The 27693-nt window shown below is 36.6% G+C and overlaps 1 protein-coding gene across 2 annotated transcripts in view; it reads right to left on the bottom strand.

Moving 5' to 3' along the window:
- Window positions 1-27693, bottom strand: part of LOC122966214 (interferon-induced very large GTPase 1-like) — a 103568-nt gene that overhangs the window by 22077 nt on the left and 53798 nt on the right. The window contains exons 17-22 of one of the 2 annotated variants that reach the window (XM_044330249.1): window positions 22587-22633; window positions 22106-22217; window positions 21508-21548; window positions 20418-20535; window positions 17126-17163; window positions 11059-17036 (exon numbers count right to left, since the gene is read on the bottom strand). In XM_044330249.1, the coding sequence (XP_044186184.1) occupies window positions 12243-17036; window positions 17126-17163; window positions 20418-20535; window positions 21508-21548; window positions 22106-22217; window positions 22587-22633 (5150 nt within the window). In that variant the 3' untranslated portion in view covers window positions 11059-12242. Of the gene's footprint in view, window positions 1-11058; window positions 17037-17125; window positions 17164-20417; window positions 20536-21507; window positions 21549-22105; window positions 22218-22586; window positions 22634-27693 lie in introns of those variants that run through there. The other variant, XM_044330247.1, reaches the window with a different exon arrangement.

The following is a 27693-nucleotide window of genomic DNA, read 5'->3' on the forward strand; positions in this document are numbered from 1 at the left end:
ATTTTTTTTAACAAAAATGTATGAGTGGGACATTTGGACACTTGCTAAGGGAATAGGATAACTTTGTAAGCTACATTTAATGATAGCTATACACAAGAGAATAAGCACTCTGGATACATTTTGATGTTAGCTATTTAAATTAGTCAGGTTATTATTCAATTTTACGAAATAGAATTGGATGTTGTTTATTGAATATTGCAATTATAGTACATTGCTTATCCTTAATAAGTCCTTCAGTTGACAAATGAATCATTGGTACTTATACAGTTGGTTCTCAAACCTTTTCATGTCAGGGACCCCCAAATTTATACGTAACTATCTGAACAGACAGTTGTTAGATATAGTGTAGTATAGAATTCCATAACTGTCTGTACTGTAGGTGGGGAGAAAACTGTGGAGAGTGACACATCTGATCAGAATAGTCATTCTTATACATTGTGCTAATTTGTTGTGAATAGAATATTAGTAAAGTTAAACTACTCCCCATTTTTATGGGGACCCCCTCAATGACCCCTTTGGGTCACCAGACCCCTATTTTCTATATCACCCTTGAGGTCAGGTAGCTCATTTTTGTTGTTTAATATTCCAGAGGGAAGTCCAACATTTTACTTGTAGGTCCAACAATTCCTAGAGGTGTAATCCACATCGATGAAGTAGGAGGCCATGTAAGGTTAATAAGCTTTGTTTATTTATTCAATGAATAAAATACTTAAGTAACAGCAACTATGACTCTGAATGATGCTGTCTTTTTTCACAGAGGGCAGAATGAGACCTACACACTGTTGGGGAAAAATCCAAACCGGATCAGCTGTGCGAAGGTAAGGTGTTATAAAGTATGACCCAAACTGTCCCAAACTGGAGCAGTGAACTACACTTGAAAGTTCTCAGAGAGAAAATAAGAATATGCTGTTAGTCTTACTTGAATGCCTTTATATGTAATACAGTAATGATTGTACAACATGCAAAGCATTAAAAAGACCCCATTTCAGCTCACTCTTTCAATACATTATGATTATGCTTCTCACTTTAAGTAGTGGATTTTCTCTTTTATGTTTTTTACTTTTAGACCCTTCCTTGCCATAACATACAATATAAGATTATTGCAGATTGGAGTAGAGTCATTTCATCTGAATAAATCATTCTCTCTCTTGATAAAATCTATAGGAAAAATACAGTATGCACAACTCAAAGGTCCAAGCATACCTGAAGGTTCCACTGGTGGAACTTTTCTAGCCAAAAGGAAGTCATGACAGTACATGTTACATAACTTGCTAACACACAATATATGCACCTTGTTTTTAGAGCGTATGGAGAAATTAAAACTCACCTGGAAGAAAACATGAATGCTTTCAGTCCTATTTAGAACATGGGGTAGAGGTACACTTGTTCTCTCTTGTGGCAGAAATGAGTATTACAACAATAAACACTTGAAATCCAAACAAAAAAAAATGTTTTCACCTGCCAAAACTTTTCACCCATTTTTACAGACAAAAGAAAAACTTTGAAAAATCATCCTGGCAAAACCTTTTTTTCACCTGTTCTTAAGTCATAAACACAGGAGAGAAAAAAATAATTTAGATCAGACTTAGAAATTGCATGTCCAGAAATATTTTTCTTCTCACTTGCCTTTCAGGGCTTCCGTATAAATGTTTACATATTTTGAATGTACGTATATAAATTTAATCTCTGCATAATGAAGCAAAAATACAACAGCACTTTTATACCGATATGTTTTTGTCCGTATCATGTTTGTGACATTGTAAAGATCCTAAAATTGTAAATATATTTTCCTGGATGTTGCAATAAAGATATAAATATTTTTATCTTACTGTTTTTTATTTTTATAATATTTTTTTGTTGTTATAATAGTTGCAGTTAATCATTCATTTAAGCTGTTCCTGATATCTAAACTGATGAGCTGAAGTTGATGAGGATTACATTGTCATGAGTAATAAATATGGAACAAGTACTCACAAAAATATGTTTTGGAAACAGTTACCACAACTCAAAAAAAAAAAAAAAACGTCTAATTTATAAAAGAAACTAACAGGTTACAAACTTACTTTTCCTCTAGACCTACCAAAAATAAAACAGTTACTACTCTTGAATCCTTTTCATTACAGTCATGATCAAAGGTTACGCTTTTTAAGAAAATGTTTAAGAAGTCAGACGTCTAACATTTACAGAGGCACAAATTTAGTTAAAAAAAAAGTTTTATCTCAGCTTTTTAAAAGTTGTCTTCCTAATTTTAGCTTACTGCTCTTTTTCATATGCACTCCTGTTACACCATGAGCAACTTTGCTGCAGTGATTTTGGGATCTTAAAACGGTTTATACAGATTTACACAAAAGTTGGGTGTTTTTTTTTTTTTTGCATTTTTATGCATCTTTGCACAAAAATGACTGTGTGGACACACTGTGGATTTTTTTTACACTGAAAGCACATTTGAAGGATCTTTTAATAGCCAGTATGAACAGGAGGAATGATTACAGCAAGGAAAACCTCTTTCACTGTTAATATGGACACCTGACTGCTGGTTTAACACACAGTTGAAAAACTGAGAACCTGTCCTTGAAGGTTGAGCAACGATTCAAAATAAGATTCAAGCTTTGCCCAGTTGGTGATCCAGTTTGAGCTCTGGGAAGATGAGACTGAACAACCATTTAATTACATAAATCACAGTCCCTTTATGAGACCACATAGCCTGCAATATGTAGTTCAGGTGTAAAGAATGGAATTACAGTAGATGAATCGGACTTAAAGGTTGACTGAACTGGGATCCATCAGGATGGAGTAGTGGCAGAGTCTCAGTGATGGACAGTGGAAGAAGTACTCAGATCCTTTACTGAAGTAAAAGTACCAATACAGAAAGAAATATTCCATTACAAGTAAAAGTCCTGCATGAAAAGAAGTACATAAGTATTATGAGCTTGATGTAGTTAAAGTATCGCAGTAAAAGTACATAAGTATTATGAGCTTGATGTAGTTAAAGTATTGCAGTAAAAGTACATAAGTATTATGAGCTTGATGTAGTTAAAGTATTGCAGTAAAAGTACATAAGTATTATGAGCTTGATGTAGTTAAAGTATTGCAGTAAAAGTAGTGGTTTGGTCCCTCTGACTGATATATTATTATATATGACATCATAGAGCAGCATGTTACTGTTGTAGCTGCTGGAGGTGGAGCTAGTTTACACTACTTTATATACAGTTAGCCAGTTTAGTCCAGTGGTTCCCAACCTAGGGATCAGGCCCCTCCAAAGGGTCAGCAGATAAATCTGAGGGGTCGTGAGATGATTAATGGGAGAGGAAAGAAGAAAAAACAAAGTTCTGATACACAAATCTGTTTTCAGTTTTTGGACTTTTTCTCTAATCTTTGATTTTTGCTGAAATATTGGATCATTTGAACATTTATTGAAATGAAAGCATGTGAGAAGTTTAGAGGGAAAAATCACTATTTGGTGGAGCTGTTAACAACTCATAGACATGTGAAATGTGACCCCGACTACACACTGCTTTTTGTAAGACGTCAAAAGCCAAAAAGGTTGGAAACCACTGGTTTCATCTTTAACAATGTGTTGTATTTTAAAAGCTTGTTATATTATCCATTGTGTCAAATCTGCATCTGAAATAGAGAAGAGATGGAAGTGATTGTTCAGGTGTTTCTATGGGACGTCTCCTCACACAGAGAAAGTGTGTTTTAATAAACCATTAAAATCAGGTGGTGTGTAGGCATCATATCACTCTGGATGGAGGCTGAAACTTTTCTCTACATTTGGCAGAAACTGCTGAGAGGTTGGAGCCAGAGCGTCATGTATATTCATAGTGCTGCAGGTGAAACCTGCTGAGTCATTGTAAAGTCTGACCAAAAAACACACACAACACAGTCATCGTCACAGGAGGAAAACAGAAAGTTCATTCTCAAGTTTATTGTTGGATACAAAAATTCTACAGTGTCAGAAAAGGATGCAGTGAACTCACTAATGTGGAGTCTGTCAGCCTCAGGGGGAGCCTCACTGTGAGCTTTCAGTCGTTTGAATTGCTCTTCGTCTGCAAGCTGCTGCTCCAGTAGCAATTTTTAAAAAAATGTATAGAACCACCTACAGGTGAAATTGTATCAAACGCTACAGACTTGTTTAGCATCCCCATCTGTACAACTTTGCTGAATCTGGTAACCATGGAATATTACATTTAAGAGATATGGCAGTTAATAAACAGTATGTTGGTGTTTCACTAATGGCCACAAGGTGGGTCTGTTGGTGCTATGATTCAGTATATCATGCAGTTTCTCATGGAGAACTTGTGTGCTGAGTTTCATTTTATTAAAGGCAACAAAATTGCAGAAATATCATGTTATAATATTACAGTAGTGCCCCCTGTGGGTAGAATTGTATCAAACATTACACAGTTATGCAGTGTGGCTGTATGCACAACGTTCCCAAATTTGGTTGCAATCCAATTCAGTATTGAAGAGTTGTGGTCCCTTTAGTGCATCAGGCCATGCCTTGAAAAGTTTGGTAAACAATTACAGACAAATGGTAAGTGATACCAAAAAACAAACACATAAGTTTTGTTTGGGGTCCTCTAAATATGGTATGTACCAATTTTGGTAAAGATTAGATAAAATACAGTTGTACTCATAAGTTTACATAACCTGGCAGAATTTGTAAGATGTTTACCACTCATAGTGTTTATGGTTGTGACCAAAAAGTTCAATTTTGATCTCATCACTCCAAATGACTTTGTTCCAGAAGTTTTGAGGCTTGTCTAGGTGCTGTTTTGCAGATTGTAAGTGGGATGTTTTGTGGCGTTGGTGCAGTTTCTGGCAATTTGACTGTGCAGCCCATTTTTGTTCAAGTACCTCATTATTGTGCATCTTGAAGCAGCCACACCACGTTCTTGCAGAGGATTCTGTATTTCAGCTGAAGTTACATGTGGGTTTTTTTTTTTTGCACCCCGAACAATTTTCCTGGCAGTTGTGGCTAAAATCTTTGTTGGTCTACCTGACCGTGGCTCGGTGTCAGCAGAACCCCTAATTCCTAATTTCCACTTCTTTATCAGAGCTTGAACACTACTGATTGGCATTTTCAAATCTTTGGATATCTCTTTATATCCTTTTCTTGATTTATAAAGTTCAACTTCCTTTTCTCAACGGTCCTTTGACAGTTCTTTTGCCTTCTCCATTGCTCAGTATCCAGTAAAGTCAGAGCAGCCCTGGATGAAATGTGCAGGGGTCTCTTAAGAGCTGAGAAATTCATTGACACTAATTGCAAACAAAGAAGTCACAGATGTGGAAACTTACCCTTCATAGCCATTTAAACCTGTGTGTGTCAACATGTGTGTATATTATCAGGACATACATTCTATGTATGTAAACTTTCAGGGCCATTTGGGTGAATTCAGTTATCATTATGATTTAAAAAGAGCACAATTATGTGAAAATAAATGGCTTCACCTGACCACTAACCCTAAATAAAAGTTTTAAGCACGATCTGTCATATTTTCCAAATGGCCAATTTTTCACAAATTCTGCCACTTATGAGCACAACCATATGTACCAACAGAAGCAAAATATTCTCCCCCCAAAATCCAAAATTTTTCCAGGTGCAAATGGGTGTGGCCTATATCAGTTGAATCAGTTTCATCCAAGGAATACACTGTGCAAATATTGTTTTGCCACGCCTCACGATTCATGAGTTATTAGACTAAATGTAAAACATGAAATTTGAATAGTTTAGCACTCTTAGTTTTTGAGATATCAACTTTAAAACATTCCTCCCACAGAGTTTCCATTATAAATTTTAATACTTTAAAAGAAAAATTACAAGTTACAATAAACTAATAGCATACACCTCCTTAAGAAGATGTAGTTTGGCATTTAAACTAATTTTGCATGACAAACAATACAGAAGTAGATAGATGCCAAAAAACAGGGAAATAATAACTTGCATGTGCATTTTCTGAAGAAAACAGCCCTCACACATTTTTAAATCTTTAAATCATTTTTAAGTCTTTTAGTGCCACCTACAGGTGAAATGGTATTGAATGCTTGTTCAGCATCCCCATGTGTTCAACTTTGCTGGATTTGGTTACCATGGAATATTACATGAAAGAGATATGGCAGTTAATAAGTAGTATGGTGGTGTTTCACTAATGAGGTGGGGCTGTTGGTGCCATGCTTCAATACATCATGCAGATTCCTTTGAAAAACTTGTTTACCAAGTTTCATTTCATTAAAGACAACAAAAACATAATACATAATAAAAACATCAAATCATAATAAAAAGATCAATATAATAGATAAACATATGTATAATATGAAAATATTTGTTTTTGTTGTTGTTGTTTGTTTGTTTGTTTTTTCAATCAGCCTGCATGGATCACCTGCCACATGTGGACTAGATTGCATTTGTACAACGGTAAATCACTACACTCATACATGTTACCTAAAATTGTGATCATGAAACACACATTTGGGACAAATTTCTCTCCATAAAACTGATCTATAAACACAACAGCTTCACAGACATTAAAATTAAAATATTTTAGCACAAATGAACTATTGAAGTATCCTTTTTTGTGAATACCAACCGACAATAAATCATCCATGAATAGGCTATAGTTTAAAAATAATTGAAAACTTAAATCAATAAATCAAACTTTACTTGTGCAGCATCTTTCCTGCAGGTTAGTACAATTAAAATGCTTCTCAGATGGCTGACAAGCTGAAAAACAGAACAAATGTAAACAGTAAGAAAATTTGAGATTAATGAACACAAGAAATAAAAAGATTAGATTAGATTATTAGATTGAACTTTATTGTCATTGCACACAATACAAGCACAATGAATATGCAGTTTTGCATCCAACCAGAAAGTGCAAATCATGATATAATCATGAAATATATACAGATAATAAAAAGAAGGTGCTGACAAGGCAATATTTACAGATGAGGTACAAGGGATAAAGCATATATACTTTATATACAGATTAAATGAAATGTACATTATATATAAGAATAATTACAGACAATTCTTTTTGATGACAATATTTGATATTTACACTCTGTTTTTATGCAGGGAGGTTACTGTATGCATGTAGAAAAAATAGATTGGATGAGCTTTCCTGAAAAATGTTTATTACATTACTGTAAACGACGTTAGAGAAAAAACGTGATAATTATGGGCGATGATTTATAAGATGCCAAATGTCAAATTCAGAGGTCAAATTTCATTTCAGTGTATGAGTGCTGAGAAATGACAATAAGGAAATCTTAATTTTAATCTTAATTTACACATACTTAGAGGTTGTAAACTTCCAGAGACTTAATGTATTCATGTAAAGTTAATAGTCTCTCATTGGAAGCAATTAAGAATCAGAATCATGAGCAAAATCTTTAAAAACATTGACGAGCACATGTTTTACACTTCAGCGGACCTTGGTGTCCTTCATATAGTTCGGCTAGCACATCGTTCCACATTGCTGAAGGTATTACAAGCTGTGTGTCTCTCAGCAGTAAACCTTCTGTCACTGTGAGTGTAGCTCACTCCGGCCAGTAGCTTTTCAGCACTGGTTCCTGTTTTTCATGCACTGGCCATCCTTCTGTGCACAGCATCATGACAAGTGAGCAGACACTGTTGGCTTTCTGCTGTTCTTTCTCGTTTTCCATGTATGAGGGACTGACAGGTAGGCTTTCCATGACACAGTCCATGTAGATGTTGGTGCTCTCCATCAGCTCCTGATCTTTTGTGGACATGTGCGATTTAACAGGTAAGCGCGACAGTGTGTCCGTTGTCCAAAGTGACTTTTCTGGCACGTGCACAATGGAGTATGAGTAGCACCTCAACCTGAAGCGCTGGATTCTCTGCAGTGCTTGGGTCAGAAGTAGGCTGAGAAGAGGTTTATGTTAGATCTCCAGGCAGAAATGTTTCCCTATGAGGAATCCTGGAGCCATGTGCAGGCCCAGGAGAGCCCAGGGTTTCTATCTCTACCTGCACGTACTGTTGTTCAGCTGGAGCGATCGTGATGCATAAGCCACAGGTTTCCATTCTTCCTTCCATCTCTGGAGAAGAACGCCTCCCAAACCATACCAAACCATACAATGATGCATCGGCTGACACTTTGGTGTCTCTATTAAGGTCATACATGGTCAGCACAGGAAGAGAAGACAGTGCTTTCTTCATTGTTTTAAACACTGTCGCCTGGTCCATGTCCCAGACCCAGCAGTTTTTCTTTGAGAGGAGGTCGTGGAGTAGCTTATCTTTATCTGATAGCTGGGGAATGTTGATCACCCTGAGAAAACTCCTCAACTCGCCCGCATATGTGGGCTCCATCATCTCTGTGATGGCCTTTGTCTTTCTTGGGTCAGGGCGGATGCCTGCGGCTGTGATGTTATGACCCAAGATGACCATCTCACACCTGGAGAGTTCACACTTTTCCACATTCAGTGTGATGCCTCCTTTTCCAGTCTTTGTAGCACAGCATAGAGTCGAGTGTCATGCTACCCCTGGTCCTGCCACCACACCAATAGTTCATTCATGTGGCAGACCACACGGTCTTGCCCCTCTGTGACCTCAACCATCCTGCACTGGAAGTGTTGGTGTGCTGAGGCAATACCAAATGGAAGACAGATAAAGTGGAACTGCCTGAAGGGTGTAATGAATGTAGTTTACTTGGCTGATTCCTTTGTAAGTGGGATCTGCCATGTTGGCATCCAATTTGCTGAACATTTTCACTCCAGCAAGTGTTCAAAGACTCTGTTCTACTGACAGCAGAATGTACTTTTCACAGCACACTTACTTGTTCAAGCCAGTCAGGTACACACACTAAGGTACCTTTTTTACTGTCTTTCTTGGGCATGACAGCTGATGACGCCTAGGCTTTCCATGCACTGGAGCTCTTCTTTGACTTTCCCCACCAGCAGTAGTAGAATCCTCCTGGGGGTTTTCAAGGAACATGGCACAGCCTCTCTCACAGGAGAGGAGTAGACAGGTTGAAATTTCAATATCAATATCAATCCGCTGCTGCTTTGGTGATTTTATCAACAAGATCAGACTAAATACATTGTTGCGGACATGCTGCAAAAATGTATTAATGCTTAAAATATAAATAATTTATCTTAGCTAAACACTCTCCAACCAAAATCGGCACACAAAATAATGTTGAATGTGAATAAAGCAGGGAAGTCAGTAAATCAGTCTGCATTGATCTATAAATAAATGTTGGTAATTCTTACTGTTCACTGTGCTGCTAAGTGCTAACTGTTCGTTCCTTTTTTTGTTCATCTGTTTCTCTTGAGATTTACATGTTTTTATCATTTTATAAAATAAGTTGGGAAACCCTAACTTTACTTTTAACATTATCAAATGAAAAGAAATGTCCGCCCCCCTCCTCTTGGTGTCTGTTATAATGTGACTGTGGTTTGTAGTAATGTACAAGTGCCACAAGATGGCGGTAGCTATATTTGAAGTACCATATAGGACCTGGCAGAGATTAACCGCTGTGGCCACAATGTCTGCAGCCTAAATGCACTACCCCCATGTTCTCGCCGCACTGCTTGATTTGATCTGAATACAACTTTAGGCTATTATTTACACATTGTAGAGAATGACAATTTTCACTATTGCAAATCTCAGTGAAATTTAGTCTAACAATGGAGGGTTCTCACACTGAATCTCAGACCCTGGGGTCTCAGACCACAGACAACTACGCTGACCACTCATCCAAAGCTCAGCTCTGTCAGGCACAGACCTGCAGCTCTTTATACATCCGTGACACAGAGAGCAGAGTGGAGCAGAGGAGAGAAACAGAGACAATGATGTAACCTCGCTACAAGCTACAAGTCCAACCTGTGCACTATTTGACAAGTTTTTTTTTTCTTCCCAAAAACATTTATTTTTTTTAAAAGTATTTGTGCGAAATAGATATTAGTAAAACACCTACTTGTGCTTTTCCGAATACTGTATTCATATTTTGCTCCACCCCTACTTTATAGTTCCATATTTATGACATTTTATATGAAACATTAAATGCGTTTAAATGACGTCTTTTTGTAGACCACATTTCACCCACCAGTGCAATATGACTTTGGAGAATTACCTTCACACTAATAAATATCGTCTCTCTTTCAAGCTACAACTGAACAAATTATCAAAATGATTAAAGAGATTTGTGTTTTGTGACACAAATTGTCAAAATTAACATTGAAATCCTGATTGGTGCTCACTGGACTGGGTATCTTTAGATTGACAGTCTGCCACTATCTACATTTTTTACAAATGGATTCTGGGTGTATGTTTCTTTCATTTTATTTAATTCCATTTAAAGAGAGAAGAAATTACAAAGAATGGTAAAAATGTTTCTTACTATGAGGCTATACTGTGCGTGAACATTGCTTATCAGCTTTATTTTAAGTGCAGTGAATTTAACACATATGTTGACTGGACCACTGTGCAGATATTTTGGAACGAAAGAGATTAGGCTACATGTACAGAAACACACTGATGTTCACAGTGCAGATGTAATGAGGAACTGTTGGGGAGGAACTATGGAGGAAACTCCAAACTGTGTTTCAGTCCGACAGATTTACTGTAACACTGGTTCAGACAGTGGTGAACGTGAAAACTAACCTGACTGAGACCAGGCTGACAGCGAAGGAAGTAATTCGGTTTAATGCTTTAAAAAGAACCAAATTAACTTTATAGTCTTCTTCATTTTTATGCAGAGAAGAAAGGTGTGTTTGTATTTGTTCTAAACATGTGTAACTGAGACCGAACTCTTTATATTATTATGTTTTCAATATAACGATGGTCTAATGTCAAATTACAGTACCTATATTTTAGAATTTAGCACTGCTTACTGCATAAAACAATATTCCTAAAGTCAAAGGTGATGCTCCATATTTTCTCAGGTTCAGCAGGTTTTCAGAATCAATAGCATCTAATGAGACTATTCAAAATGTGAAAATGTACACTAGTAAACATACAAGCACTTACATGTGTTTACTGAGTCTTTGTCATTTCAAAAACACTAATCAATGAGAAACTTGGTATTTCAGTAGATATTTATTTATTATCATGACTCATCATACTCATTTAAAAAGATTTTCCTCACAAACACAACATTATTGACATTAATATCCTGGATGTCATCATATTTAAGACAGAGCAGAAGTCTAATTATTCAAAACAACAAAACTCATTTATATGAGGATACAATAACAGTTTGGTTAAAATGAGATAAACATGACATAGAACAAATTAAATTGAACTCTTCAAATATTTTGGAAACATAAAACATTCTTCATCAATTATGTTTGATATATTCTTTAACATAAACAATACACTTAAAAGAAAGTTAAAATATAAGAAATTCAAAAGATAATATTTGTTTGACGTTATTTTCAGATGTAATATCTAGATATGTATGTGTATAAGAAAAAATGTGGCTTGTATAAAAATTCCTGTCTGACAACTTTTTCCATATTCATTGAACTTCAGACTTTTCTAGTGAGTTCAACATAATAAAAAAGGTAAAATATGTCCATGATCACCATTCAGTAAGTTTCAGCTCAAACATCTTGCACATTTCCGTGCTCCTTGAAACAATTATAACAAACAAATTTCATGAATATTTAAAAAAAAAAAAAAAGATTAAATCAAAAAACAAGATATTTAGACATTTAGACTTTTTGCCCATATCAGCATACAACCAATACATGATAGAAATAATAGAAATATAAAACAAAAAAGAGTTGAAATACATAAATGAAAATAGTTGTGGTCATGTCAATCATGACTCCTTGATGAAACAGCAAAAATAAAAAAGTAAAATGTACATAATTTCTGACAATATTTGTGCATCCTGTAAAACAATAATGCAATAGGAGGCTTTATCTTGTCTCATTTCCCCTTTAACTCATTATTGCTAACAAACACATCTTCTCTGCTAGGAAAATTCTTTCATTTCCAGATATTCTCACTACAGATGTAGCCAGCTTTGTAGATGAATTACAATTATTGTTCTCTTGCGCTTGTTTTGTTTATGTGTTCACTTCAATCAAGCAATCAAGTGTTCCTTTACAAGTCAAATCACTGACTTTCCCTATTTCTTTATCACAGTCAGAGTCACCTGTCAATTATAAAATCAGCATAAATCCGAAAACGCTGTTTTAAAGTAGTTTGGTTCATGTAAAAGAAAACAGTATCGTCATTGTCATCAGAGTTGTAGTTGTGTTGTGTTTGCTCACTCACACATTTCATCCAGACTTTTAATAGCTTCTTCTTTAGAGTGTGTTTTCCACTCGCTGGGAATTTCACCTCTGCCCTTGAATTTTAACTCATAGTGGTCTTCCAGCTGCTCTTGAAATCGACATACAAACCATTTCCAGTATGCCAGCTTAGATTCATCATGGTCAATTCTCCAGTTGGCATATTCTGGGCCACCAGTTCGGTACAGTTTATAGGGAATTAACTCGTCTGAATCGGGATGAGGGTAAAAACTTAAATCACTTGCCACTTTTGTTGTGCAGAATTCGATGCTCAATTCATCTGTGTTTCTGTAGTGCCACCCAGTAATAGCATTTGAACGATGGAAAGGCACGCTGTGATCATCAGGGCTGTGATCCTCCAGGGTGTTGGTACAAACAGCTGAACAGAATGGACACGTTACCCAGCAGCACTTACACAGCTGATCAATAAGGATTTGATCTGGCTTCAGCCTGAATTCCTGCATCTTATCCAATGAGAGGCGCCTCAAGTCTTGAATGATGGGTCTAAGTCCTTTCTCTATCTCTTCTTTAAGAAAGTCAAATTTGTTTATGTCACTGAAATCTTGACAACAAATGGTGTCGAATGTTAGCTCATCATTTTCTTTTAGCAAACTGGAAAATTCCTTCAGCCACATGTCTGTGTCTCCTCTCTGATTTTTGACCCTCTCTGTTGCAGTAAATAAGGCTTGACTCACAAGATTGTTGATGTCATCAACATTTTTCTTGAGTATATCCAGTGCTTTAGCTTTGTGTTCTGTAAAGATGTATTTCTTTACTTCCTCTCTTATGAAAATTTCTGCTTGCTTCCTTGGGTGTCGGATGTAGCTGATGTAACTATCAAAGTCTTCTTTCTCTGCCAGTGACTTCAACACATGTTTCTCCAAGTTCAACCTGTTCCCTTTGAATGCTGGGGAATTGCATCTCATCTCTCCAGCGAGATCAATGGCGGTCTTGTTACAGACAGCTTCAACAGTGGAAACCTTCAGTTTGTCACAGATCAGTTCTCCAAGCACAACAGCAGATGAGTTTCCTTTGCAGAAACTTCTGAAAATGTTGTAATATTGCATTTTCTTGCTTTCTACAAAAGTTACAGCATCATTTTTCGCTTTGAATTTGTTGTGGGACTCTACAAGCCAACTCCCTACCATGTCAAACACATACAGTAGGAGATCAACTGTAAACTCCTTCTTCAGGGCGTATTTCCTTGTATTTTCAAATTCTGTCACTTTTTCTTTGACATTTTTGGCCACCTCCTGCAAGTATGTTTGACTGTACCCTCTTGTAGCTACAGGTTTTCCTTTAATTATGCCAATGCTCTGTTTTGCAACATTATCAATGAGGGATGTGATCTGTTGTTGCTCTTCATGCTGAAGATTTTTTTGTTGTGAATGTTTCAAAAATTTCTCAAAAAATCCCCATCCTCCTTGCTCTTTTGTGTTCTTGTTTCCCTTCTTACCATCTTGGGATTGTTGGCTTTTGTTGCAGAGCTCTTGGTGCTTGGTCAGGGTTACATACTTAGAATAATCCCCCATCGTTGATATTTTTTTGTAGTTTTCAGAACTCTGTGACTCCTCTATAAGAGACCATTCAATACCAAGCTCTTGAACAATGTCTGTTTGTTCTTGTACCAGGTTGATATCCTTTATAGGTTTGGTGTCTCCAGTTAACTCAGTAACCAAGCCACTCCAAACATGGTTAAACTGTGTTTTAAGTTCCTCTTCATCTTTGGCCTTGTCTTTTAACTGTTTAGCGAGTTCTTTGCTCTTTTGTAGCAGCATCTTTTCAAACTCTGCCTTCTTTTCATCTAGTTTTTTACAAGCATTCTTCTGCTGGATGACTTCATCCAGTTTTCTTTTAACTCCTCTCACCTGTTCATCATGAAACTCTTCGATTTTGATTTCAAATCGGCCTCGCCACTGAGCCAAGATTTCTTTGTCTCTGTCATCATCAAAGTACACCTTCATATCTTTTTTGACTTCTTCATATGTGTTGCTCATTTCTTTATAAAGATTACTAGGATCAACTTTCTCAAGTTTTCCATTTTCAATTCTGTTATAAAGTTGGTTCTCAACGGTCAACATGTTGCTCCTCAGGGCCCAGGTCCAGTTCACATACTGGACCTCAAGTTTTCTGTACACTGCAATTTCAAGTGTGTTTTTGAAACTGAAAACAAAGTTTTCTTTCAGAAGTGCTTCCCACAGGTCCTTTATGTTGCTTTTGAACTTTGGGAGAGTCGTCCCAGCAGACTTTGAGGCTTTAGAGAGGATGAAGTTCTTTAAATCCTGGATGCTCTCACTATAACCTGGATTTGGAGGAGCCATGGGTGGACTTCCCTCCCACAGTTGGGCAAAGTATTTCACATCTTTTTGCACATCAAATGCAATTATGTCATTGAAGCATTCAGCATCATAAACCTCCTCTTTGGCAGCTAGTTTAGCCATCTCGTCCAGTTTTTCTTGCAGTCGTCTCTTTCCATCCATGTTTTTCTCTGCAGCTCCAATATCTGTTACATTCTGGTGAACAAACACACAACTTGGAGAAAGTTTAACTTTCTTCATCCTCATGATCGCCTGAACAACAATCTGCAGCACATCTTGCATGTCAGCTGGATTCTCTCCAAAGATGTTGATCAATGTCATGTTTCCCAGACCAACAACAAATGTTGCCAGTTCATTGTCATGGTGAAGAGTGGCGTTACCTGCCAACTCAAGAGCACGCAGTCCTTCAGTGTCCACCACTAGAACATAGTCAAACTTCATCTTCATCTCCTCTGACACTTTAACCAGCTGCATGAAGGCACCTTTGGTGCACCTGCCAGCACTTACTGCAAACTGTAATCCAAACATGGCATTCAGCATTGTTGATTTTCCACTGCTTTGTAAACCCAGAACTGACAAAACAAAAATTCTCTTGTCGCGCAGTTTGTTGATGACTTCATCTAAAAGACTAGAGATCCATGTTAAAGGCACATGACCTGCATCACCATCCATCAGCTCCATCGGTTGCCCTGCTATCATCAGCTCTGCAGCCAGCTCAGGGTATTTAGACCAGTCAGTCTTTTCCTGCTTTGTTTGTTTCTTCAGAGATTTATGGGCTTCATAGATCTGTCCAATTTCTCTAAAGATGTGCTCTAAGCCAAAAGTAGCTGACTGTAGTTTTGCTGATATTTTCTCAAGCTCAATTTGCTTCTTTATTAGCTGATCAGATTTGCCACGCTTCTTCTTCAAATCCAAGACTTCAGACCACTTTTCATCATACTCTTGGAGAACTGAAGACAGATCATCTGTGGAGAGTGAATCCAGTAAGATCTGAAGCCATTTAAGGAAATACTCTTTTTCCTTTGGTGACAGAGACGAGAGGCTTTGAATGAACAACTGTATCAGTTCACTAAAGGAAGCATCACATTGTTTTTGACGTATTCTCTCCAATTCCTTTTGGTTTTCACATTTCTCCTTCTCAATGTGCCCTTTGAGGTGATACTGTTCTTTGTTTTTTCTACACCATTCATGCCACAGTCGGCCTTGACAAGGCAGATATTTATCTTTGATTTTTGAAACATTCATCTTTTGAAGTAAATTCACTATTTTCATAGCAGCAGATTTTCCTTTTTGGTAGACTGAGTCATCTTCATCCACTTTGATTCCAGCGACCTCAGCCATGGTTTCCAGCTGGAAGGATGTATGTTGTCCAGACAAGATTTTTCCAATGATTTCTTTCAGTTCTTCACCAACATCTGAATGGCTTCTGTCTTTCAGACCCATTTTGTATTTTCCCTCTCTGATCTTAACTGCGCCACAATCATCATCAACAATGAGACAAATGAGAGGTTTTGTAGCCTTAAGAAGGGCTGAGACAACTGTCCAACTTTTGTGATTCTTCTGCAGAGTTTGCAACAGAACAACATTGACTGAAGACTTTTCAATCAGTATTTTACGCTGTTTTTCAATCAACAGAGCATCACCATGAAGATTACAGAAGGCAATGCAGTCAGTGAAGGCATCATCATGTTTCCCAGCAGGGCAGTACCATGCAATCTCTGCCACACCATCGATCAAATGGCGAGATTTGGTGCTACCTTTGCAGTTTCTGTGGAAGAAGGTGCTGTGACGGTCGTTGATCAAAGTGTTGATCAGCTGAGATTTAGACTCTGATAGTGAACCAAGACGAAAAAATGACACCATGTGTGTCTCAGCTTTGCATATGGGCATACTCTTCATGGTGACAATGTTTGAATCATCTTTGGTTTGAGTTATCTTCCAGCTTTTTGTTATTTGTCTGAATGTCCACAGAGGACACTTAATATCCATTGTGACGGGGTCAGGAACAAGCAAAGGTAAAGCGTACTGACACTGCGATAGCTTTGTAATCATGTTCTGCTTAAGAAAGCTGTCTGAGCAGTGAAATACTGCCATTTGAACATCCATTGGATGCACATGAGAAAGTTTTGGTTTAAGAGAGTCTGCACTGGAGCTCAAACGAGCAAAGTCATCTTCTTCCTCTTCTTCTTCTGTTTCTGTGTTCTGTGGCTTTGAGCAGCTCATCTCAGGACTGTCTTGTTTTACAGGAATGTATCTGGCTCTGTAGTCTAACATCATCAACCTCTGAAGAAAAGTGTGAGCTAGATCTTTCTCAGATGTGTCGTGTTGCTGTTTTACAGGTTGACTTATTCTAAGAAAATCTGCTGGTGTCAGTTTCTGTTGAAGGTGAAGTCTGCTGAGCAGACTCTGATATTGCTCCTTCCTCTTCTCTTCAGAAACCTTCTCTGACTTCTGTAAATAATAAGTAAATAATCATGTACTGTATATAAAAATGAGAACTGGGTTATAAAGTAAATAGTCTTTAATTTTAAATTCCTTACCTCATCCTTGTTTCCATCCGCATCTGTATGTAAGGTACCTACAGTACAACAATAAACTGCATTACCAGAGGGACAGAGCAATGTACTACTGAATCAATGTACTTTGGTTTCTATTATTAATTCTGAATTATTAGTTTGATTAGTTTTCTTTTTTCTTGACAGGGTTCAGATGAGACTGAAATAGCCATGAAAAGTTTCAATTAAAGAGTGAGTGTACTGTGTAATCCTGCTTGGTCCCTCCCTTTACCAGAGTAAAAAAATACAACAGAGTGGGCGGGATTGTTCAAACACTGGCAGTATGAGAAAGTAGTAGTAACAAACCTGTGCTGTAGCTACAAGTCAACCTATGATAGAACTCTGACTTTACTGCTTTATGTGAGGATTTGATTGGCTGTATGAAAACAAGTTGTCTATCTACATAGTATGAAGGTTAACAGTATTCCATTGTATTAATTAGCAAGGGGTGCCATCATGACACCAAAAATAAAAGTTTTACCCCTTTGGTTTATGATTTTTCTCTCAAAGGAAAACACAGGACAAGTGATCTACAGAGTAGATGTGTATGTTGGAGTGGACAAAACAACTTTCACAACTTTTAATAACTATAATGTGGATAATATTACCAGCTTCATTACTATTACAAGCCATGCTAACTAGATGTCTCCCAGCCATGGATCAAAGCTGGCAAGGTAACAGCACAAAGGCCACTTATAACTGATGAATAATGAACTGAAAACACCTATTGAGCTAAAACTCACAGACAAACTCTCCTGACCTACTCTGATCCCACTCAGTGTAAAATTTCAAATTGAGAGCAGATCACAATCTTGCAAAGTCACTGACCAAGCCTTATAATCTTCTTTTACACCGATTATATATTTTTTCTCTGATGACATTAGTACAGTCCTCTTTGTACCAAGCCCCCACCAACAGCGTTGGGCTATATGGTGATTTTAGCTTAGAGGATGCACTCAATGATGCCCACTGGCTCAAAAATACTTTTTCCCATATAAAACCATACAAAAGTAATGATTTTAAAACAATAAAAAAATTTACTGAGCAAAATCCTGAAATTACTTTTTGTTCTATCAGAATGTGATACAATAAAATTGTGAACGTCTAGAGCTCGATCAGTGAATCATTTTATGCTCTTCATGTCTGTGAGGAGCCAACAGGAAGTCAGCTGGCTCAGCCAGAAGAAGGGCCCTATCTTACGCCGGTGCAGAGTGGTGCTAAGCGCAGTGCAAGTCTCTTTGCTATTTGAAGACCAACGCAGTTGTCATTTTCCAGTCCAGCGCCCACGTTGTTAAAATAGCAATGGCACTTGCGCCCATCAGTGCGCCCATGGTCTAGAAGTAAGGTGTGGTCAGGGGCATTGTTGGCGCATTGCTATCTTGAGGCAGCAGAGAGCGATTGCGCTATTGACCAACAAAAACCTGGTCTGAAGTCAATGGCGCAATGTTTCACTGTTATTTTAAGGGCGCATTATCAAGACAGTAATATGCACCTACACAGGCGGGTACACAACATACACTCTGCTTGTTACACACACAGGACGCGCAGCAGCGCACAAACATGCAAAAGGTAACAAATAAAAGGATTACAATGTGAAAGGTTATTGTTGTGTATATTAATATATTTTTAAAAATAAATGTCATAATGCTTAGTCATAATATTTATCAGAATTAACTAATCGCAGTAATGACAGATTAAATTGTTTAATTATTTGACCAAATCGTGGCAATACACGTAGGTATTTAAACAGACGGACAACAACAGATCAGACACAGATCGACTTTCCTGCAGCATCAGTACATGATGACATGAGGAACATATTAGGAAATAAATGAGTTGAAAACAATGATTAAACTAATGAAGGAAATAAATCTGCACAGCTTCCAGCTGCTGCCAGCAGCAGGATCAGCACCTTGGAGAGCTGATCAAGTCCTGATAACTGTGTTGATGATTGTTTACATGATTAAAATTAATTCTTTAATTTTTGAACAATATTTAACAAATATTCTTTAACATTGTTGTAAAAAAAAAAAAAACCTTTTCAAAAGCCAAATGAAGATAAATTTGCAACAAATTAATGAACAGGATCTTAAATTGGTGGTCTGGGGCTGACCATGGGAGGGTCCAGGAGCAGCAGAGGCCAGTGTGCTCGTTATGGTTGGTGCGCTTTCCATTTGCGCACGAGCAGATCCGTTGCCTCTGCAGAGAAGCACTCTTTCTTACTACTTGGCAAATGCACCGTCATGATAGCAATCTGCCAAGGTGCAAGCGCACCTGGCTCTTAAAGGGAATGGGAAACGACACTGTGATTGGTTTATTGCATGTTACGCCGAAAACACATCTATGATTAATTAGGAGACTATGGATAATCCCTTTGAACCATGCGCTTGGCACAGCGACCATTTTTCCGTCGTTAACATAGCAAAAGTGGATTTGGATACACCCTCAATGCAATTGCGCCATGTGCTTCAGACCATGCGCTTTAGATCGTTAAAATAGGGACCTAAGTCTCTAAGGCTGTGTTCAGACAGACATTAGTACTGAATTAAAAAAATGCCGCCCTCTCAGGAAATTGAATGATGCGACCCCACTGATGCAGCAGGGACATTCGTACAGTCCTCTTTGTACCAAGCCCCCACCAACAATGTTGGGCTATGTGGTGATTTTTGCTTAGAGGATGCATTCAATATTGCAGGATGACGTGATGCCCACTGGACCAAAAATACTTTTTTATATACCACATAAAACCATACAAAAGTAATGATTATAAAATTTAAAAAATTGAAATTGAAATTACTTTTTGTACCATCAGAATGTGATGCAATAAAATTGGGAACGTCTAGAGCTCTATCAGTGAATCATTTTATGCTCTTAATGTCTGTGAGGAGCCAACAGGAAGTCAGCTGGCTCAGCCAGAAGAAGTCTCTAAAGCTGTGTTCAGACAGACATTAGTACTGAATTATGCAGCCCCCCTCAGGAAATTCACTCCACTGATGCAGCAGGGACTTTTAAAAATTAGTGGCCTCTGCTCACTTCATTAAGTGGCACATTGAGCCCAATTTTAACAGGTGAATACTTTAATGTATGTAACTTGATTAAGTGTTGACAAAATGACTAGAATTGTTTTATTCTATCAGAGTTGAGACATAATTAAAGGTTTATTATTTAAAAAACATTTTGGGGTGTAGTTACTCTTTAAAATATGAATATGAATTAAACCCATGTTACTGTACATCCATGTCAAAATTAAAAAATCAAAACTTGATTAAATGTTTACCTTTCTCATTTGGTGCAGATGTTTTCACAGACTTGTCCTGAGGCTCTCCATGTGATGTTGTGCTTCCATCACTCTTCTCTGAGTGTTCAGCATCACCAGGTTCAGTCACTGGATGACACTAAGAAAACAAATGATTTTATTTACCCTTTAGTTCACCAGGTCATTACAACAGAGAAGGTTCTGATGTAACAGATTTAGACTAAACATGTTTCTAGACAATATAGGAGAACAGAGCAATCACTTGTATCCAACAATAATATTGAGCTGTCACGTCTGTCCATGTACCATGCAAAGTTCAAAAACCTGGCTTCAAACTATTAGAAATGCTATAATCGTCACCCCAGGGTAGATACAGTAAAGTAGATGGTCTTAAATGCCTGCTGTATATCAGTGATTGGCTGCAAAAATATAACAACAATTTTAAATTATGATATTTAAAAAGTGTGGAGCAAATTTCAGATTATACGCAGAGGGTAACCAGTTGTGTGAGAAGCGCAACATTCAAAAAAGAGTAATATTTATAGTTTAAATAATTTACAAATTCAATTTCTTCATTTTTGGACAGAATCCCAGTATTGTCCAAAACTGAGGAATTAACACCCGCTCATAAGACAGGTTAAGGTCTGATTTCTTTGTTATTTAAAGCAGTTCCTCTTCGAGCCAAACTCTGTGTATTTGGAATTTGAAATGAAGACTTGTCACTTTACAGCAATCATGTTTATTGACTTTGCACTTCTCTGGAAAAATGTGGACATAACTTATATAGGAATATGGACCAAGGAATTGAAGCCTGTCTTGCTTTGGGTTGATTTATTTATGTTGTGAAAAGGACAGACACAAACTTTACTTGTCTGTGACTTTTTGGAAAGTCACACTTTTGAAGGACTTTGCTGTTTTTTTTAGCTTTTTTGTCCTTTTTGCTTTGGGAGAAGGAATGTGTACTGAGTGTTTAAATGTACATATTGTATATGTTAAAACTCAAGTAAAAATATCTTTTTTATAAATGTTATTATTGTTCATTAACAAAATGAACTGTGTTGAAGTCACTCTCTATAGCATCTAATTTGTAAATTCAGGTGTAAGAGCTTACCTTTAGCTTGATTGCAGATGCATTCTTGTCTGACTCATCTACTGGAGGGAATATGGAAAAAGCAGATTGGACAGTGGATTTTAATCTTACATTTATTGTTGAGTTTTTAATGCTGCATGATTACTATACTTTGACAATGTCCAACCTTTAACCATCTATTTTCTAATCCACTTAACCTGCACAGAGTATAGGGTATCTATACCCATTTATCCCATAATAAACTGGCAGATTTATGTGTTGGCCATGTGAACAGTAATATAAGGCTTACATCTATGAAACATACAATTTGAAGCAGCTTTATCAAGACTTGTTGATAAGTTTACAGTAACAGATACAGAACATTCTGGAGAAACTATACTTTTGGAGACTTTTAAAATATATATACACTAAATAAAAAGTTATATATATACTGGAAATGGTTTTGAATTTCAATACCGAAAACTCCAAAGAGAGGAATTCAGAACACAGAAATTCAGACAGATGAATTTGAAATTAAAATATTTCAGTGCTGTAAATTCAGAGGTATTTAATGTTCAACATTAGATATTCACTTGTTTATAAAATTAAAGTCTGTATGGCTATTTTCTGCCATATTCACCTTTCTTATCTGATGCAGTTGGTACTTCAACTGTGATTTCAGACTCTCCTGACGTTGTTTCATTGTTCCTCTCTGAGTGTTCAGCTTCATTGGGTTCATTCACTGGATCACGCTACAAAACAGATGATTTGTTTTACAATAAGTTCCTCAGGTTAGACTCACTGAGAACATGAAACCAAGAAAACAGCATTTGGATAAATAGAGATAATATAACAAGTTGAAGATCAACAAAATGCAGTGGTGTCACGATTAAGAGAGTGATAAAACAAAAATAAAGTCTGTTAAAGGAGTCATTGAGTCAAAACATTTTCAGTTTGAGATGAAAATAAAATTAAAACTCATTATCTCAGATCTTTCTGAAAACTTAGATGTACAGATGTGTATCCTACCAAAAAAACTTCACATGAATAAAGGTTTTGGATAGAAAGAACTTGGATATGTCCTAAATGCAGCTGTATGATGATGACAATAATGCCTTTACCTCGGCTTCAGTCTCACTCTCCTCTAACTCCTCGACAGCAGTGCAGGCTAATGTAGGAAAAACAGAAAACACATGATGAGCTTCAAAAACATAATGTTTGGTTAGTTAGCTGCCCGAGGTTTATTAAACTACTTTAACTAAACTTTATTTTCAAAACTTTAAATTACCTTTGTCGTTTGCCACAGATGGATTTTCAAATTCGACTTCAGGCACTCCTCCGGCTGCTGTGTTGTCATGGTCTTCTGCCTCCATCTTATCTGCTCCTCATTCTTTACAGAATAACAGGACAAAGTCACAAACACAAATACTGAAATAAAATATTTCTGTAAGTGTGAATCACCTTTCAAGCTGACTGGACAAAGTATTAGATAAAGACGAGCACTGTATCTAACATATAACTCATCGTGGTAAACATCCTGAACATTTCACTGTAGGTGAAAGGTTCCAAATTTTGCAATCTGGAAAAGAAACACCATTTTCCCTTTTTCCTGTCCCCTTTTTCCCCTATGAGTGGATCAAGAGCTGAGTTATGATCGTAGGTATATCATTAAGACATGAACAATAGTTATAAGGTAAATTAGCTACAGGTGGTCCAAAATGATTTTTATTATAAAATACCCGTCAAAGATTAAACCAAATCAACGCCCTTATTATATGAGTTAGCCTATTTAGCTCAAACCTAAAAAAAGGAACAATATAGTTTGCTAGTTTTCTCTTTTTGGTATGGTCTGCACCCTCCACGGTAGTTTTGAAATAAAATCACAGCTTTAGAAGTGCTGAAGAACACACTACTCCATCTTCCCTCAAACTTCCAACTGGTTCTTACTCCCTTACTTTATAACTTCTTCCCTTGTACCTACATGTATGTATCAGTATGTACTGTACTGGTACACCAAAATTGGGAATTATTTCACTGTATGTTTCAGGCTGTAGTGATTCCCAGAAGTCTTCACACAAAACAACTATAACAATGTTAAATAAACTCACCATTGTTTCGTGTTTTCATAGCTGTGCCTGTTCCGTGTAGAAGACAATTATCAAAAGGAAACACATGGGAATATATATATCTTTCATTTCTGGGTGTGCCCCCCACAAACCACCCTTTGATTTCACAAGGTGAAGAGATCAGCATGTGCATTTCTCGTAAATCAGTGATAACAAGGTAAAGTGAGAGTAGGTCAGCTCTAAGTTATGATTTCCCTGAAACATTGTGACAATACCACTAACACTAAATTAAACATTAATCAATTAGTGGAGTGTGGCTTTCACATAACAAGGTGAAGCGATAAGCATGTGCATTTCTTGTAAATCAGTAATAACAAGGTAAAGTGAAAATAGGTCAGCTCTAAGTTATGATTTCCCTGAAATGTCATGACAATACTACTAACACTAAATTAAACATTGCACCTACGATGTAAATGTTGTTGGAAAAAAATCCACCACCCTCCTTTCATACAGAAATGTATTTAAAAGTTTATTTGAAGCTAATATGAGGCCTTAGCTGTCCAAATTAGTCAAATCAAGTCAATATCTGTCAGTGTTACAGTCTTTTTAGTGCTAAATTCCCTCATTATCTGTCCACTGCAGCTAAACAGGAAAATAGTCTTCTTCAAGACACAAAGAGGTAATTTTTTACTCTGATGGCTGAAGCTTCACATTATCTTCAGATACACTTTGCTAAAAATCAAGACTGTGGATTTTGTTCCCCATCACTTACATTTTGAGGGGATCTTCTAGTTGTCAGTATAAACAGGAGGAATGATTACATAGAGCAAAATGTGTTTCAATATTAATTTGGGCACCTAACTATTGTTTTAAAACAGACTTGAAAAATTGTGAAGTTAGCATTTAATACGGTTTATTTTTAAAAAAAAATTAAACATTAATCAGTTAGTGGAGTGCGACTTTCACATAACAAGGTGAAGAGATCAGCATGTGCATTTCTTGTAAATCAGTGATAACAAGGTAAAGTGAAAATAGGTCAGCTCTAAGTTATAATTTCCCTGAAACATTGTGACAATACTACTAACACTAAATTAAACCTTAATCAGTTAGTGGAGTTCAGCTTTCACATAACAAGACAAGAGAGGCAATAAACACAGTTATCAGACACAAATTATTATTCAAAGTAGAGTATTTTATATACATCTTAAACATGGCTGGAGGGGATCTTTAATATTTCTCCCATTCATTTAAAAAGAAATGTAATGTTTGGATTGACTACAGAACAATTTTATTAGGTATCAGTTGTCAGTGACACTTTGGTTCTTCTTTGAAAAGGACCTCAATTCACTTCGGGAGGCATATTTTCCTATAGTAATAGAGTTTTTAATTAAAAGAAATGTCTAAGTAATGATCGCAAATTACCTAACAACACACAACGCCTGAAATTTAAATATAATATCAGCTGATGTTAGTTTTGTCCAGTGAAGTCGTTTTCAATTCTGTGATGTTTAAAATGTTTAAACCATGAATGAGTGGTAAATAAGCCATGACATTACAGGTTTCAGATTCACCACCGTTCATCACAGATTCCAGTCATCAATGCATAAGCACAGTTTGAAGTTGAGGGGTTGCCATGTAATCAAGTCGAGTATCTCCCAAATCCCTCTTTTCAGTCTTTATCATTTAACCCACTTTTCACAGAAAACACACAAGCCTGGCAACTCTGCAGAGATCTTAACATTAACATTATGTGGAATTAAAATGGCTGGTTGGTTTGAGATCGGTATAAATTTGGTAGGGACAATTCAGCAACACCTTGACATTGGTAGGGACATGTCCCTTCAGTCCATCTACGCCCATTTTAGCTATACTTTCTTCCAGCTCATCTACTGCAGGGAAATGTTACAACAAGCAGATTGCAGGATCAAACATAAAGTAAATTGATTTAGGTAATTTAACCATTCCTGGTTAAAGGACGGGTTCACAAATTTCAAGTTTGCCCTAAAACAACAGTTAGGAGCCCAAATTAACATTGACACAGTTTTTTCTTGCTGTAATCATTCCTCCTGTTCATGCTGGCCATTAAGGATCCCTTTATAATGCACTTTCATCATAAATGATGAAAAAAATTAAACATTAATCAGTTAGTGGAGTGCGACTTTCACATAACAAGGTGAAGAGATCAGCATGTGCATTTCTTGTAAATCAGTAATAACAAGGTAAAGTGAAAATAGGTCAGCTCTAAGTTATGATTTCCCTGAAATGTCATGACAATACTACTAACACTAAATTAAACATTGCACCTACGATGTAAATGTTGTTGGAAAAAAATCCACCACCCTCCTTTCGTACAGAAATGTATTTAAAAGTTTATTTGAAGCTAATATGAGGCCTTAGCTGTCCAAATTAGTCAAATCAAGTCAATATCTTTCAGTGTTACAGTCTTTTTAGTGCTAAATTCCCTCATTATCTGTCCACTGCAGCTAAACAGGAAAATAGTCTTCTTCAAGACACAAAGAGGTAATTTTTTACTAAAAAGACTGTAATGGTGGAATATATCCACTTAAACTGAGTAAATCTGATGGCTGAAGCCTCATATTATCTTCAGATACACTGCTCAAAATGAGGACTGTGGATTTTTATCCCCATCACTTACATTTTGAGGGGATCTTCTAATTGTCAGTATAAACCGGAGGAATGATTACATAGAGCAAAATGTGTTTCAATATTAATTTGGGCACCTAACTATTGTTTTAAAACAGACTTGAAAAATTGTGAACTTAGCATTTAATATGGTTTATTTTTTTTTAAAAAAAATGTGTATATTAAAAGTTAATTGTTCAACAAGATATACCTTCCCTACACTAAATTAAGTTTATACTGAAGCCCTAAAAGGCAACTGAGAATTTTTTTTTCTCTAAATTCTTTTTTTTCCTGTGTTTATCACAGAACAGGAATCAAGAACAGGTCAAATAAGTTTTGCCAGGATCATTTTTCTAAAGCTTTTTTTCATCTGTGAAAATGGGTGAAAAAAAAAAAGTTTTGGCAGGTAAAAATGTATTTATTTATTTTTTTGTCAGGATTTGAAGTGTTTGTTGTAATACTCATTTCAGCCACAACTGACCACTCTAAACACAAGGTACATATATTGTGTGTTAGCAAGTTATGTAACATTACTGTCATGTCTTTATTTTGGCTAGAAATATATTTTCTTCAGCACTAATCTGCTGTTAGCGTTAGCTACACTGATATTAGCCGTTAGCCCACTGGCTAGCAGGCTAACATATTGTTCATGGCTAACCACTACAACCTAGGTTAAATCGACTGCATAGCTTATGTTAGTCATGGTAACGAAGTCACTTCACCCCTTATGAGAGGGACTTTGTTGGCCCACATTTAATGATAGCTATAAACAACAGAATAAGCACCCTGGATACATTTTGATTTGGGCAATTTAAATTAATAAGGCTATTATTCATTTTTATGATATAGAATTGGATGTTGTTCATTGAATATTGCAATTATGGTACAATGCTTATTCTTAATCAGTCCTTCGGTTGACAGATGAATCACTGGTACTTAAACAATTGGTTCTCAAACCTTTTCATGTCAAGGACCCCCAAATTAATATGTAACAAGCCGTAGACCCCCTTTTGATAAGATTTTTTGTCCTGGGGACCCCTATCTGAAGAGACAGACAGAGTTGTTAGATATAATGTAGTATAGAATTCTGTACTGTAGGTGGGGATAAAACCGTGGAGAGTGACACATCTGATCAGAATAGTCATTCTTATACATTGTGCTAATTTCTAGTGAATAGAATATTAGTAAAGTTAAACTACTCCCCATTTTTATGGGGACCCCCAGTTTTCTATATCATCTTTGAGGTCAAGTAGCTCATTTTTGTTTGTTTAATATTCCAGAGGGAAGTCCAACATTTTACTTGTGGGTCCAACAACTCCTAGAGGTGTAATCCACATCGATGAAGGAGGATGAAACCTGATCAGCTGTGCGTAGATAAGGTGTTATAAAATATGACCAAAACTGTCGAAGCATATTGTAGCAGTGAGCTAAACTTGAAAGTTCTCCGAGAGAAAATAAGAATATGTTGTTAGTCTTTCCTCATGAATACTTTTACACGTAACACAGTAATGATTGTACA

This window comes from Thunnus albacares, chromosome 17 (genome assembly GCF_914725855.1).
Source record: "Thunnus albacares chromosome 17, fThuAlb1.1, whole genome shotgun sequence".
NCBI lineage: Eukaryota > Metazoa > Chordata > Actinopteri > Scombriformes > Scombridae > Thunnus > Thunnus albacares.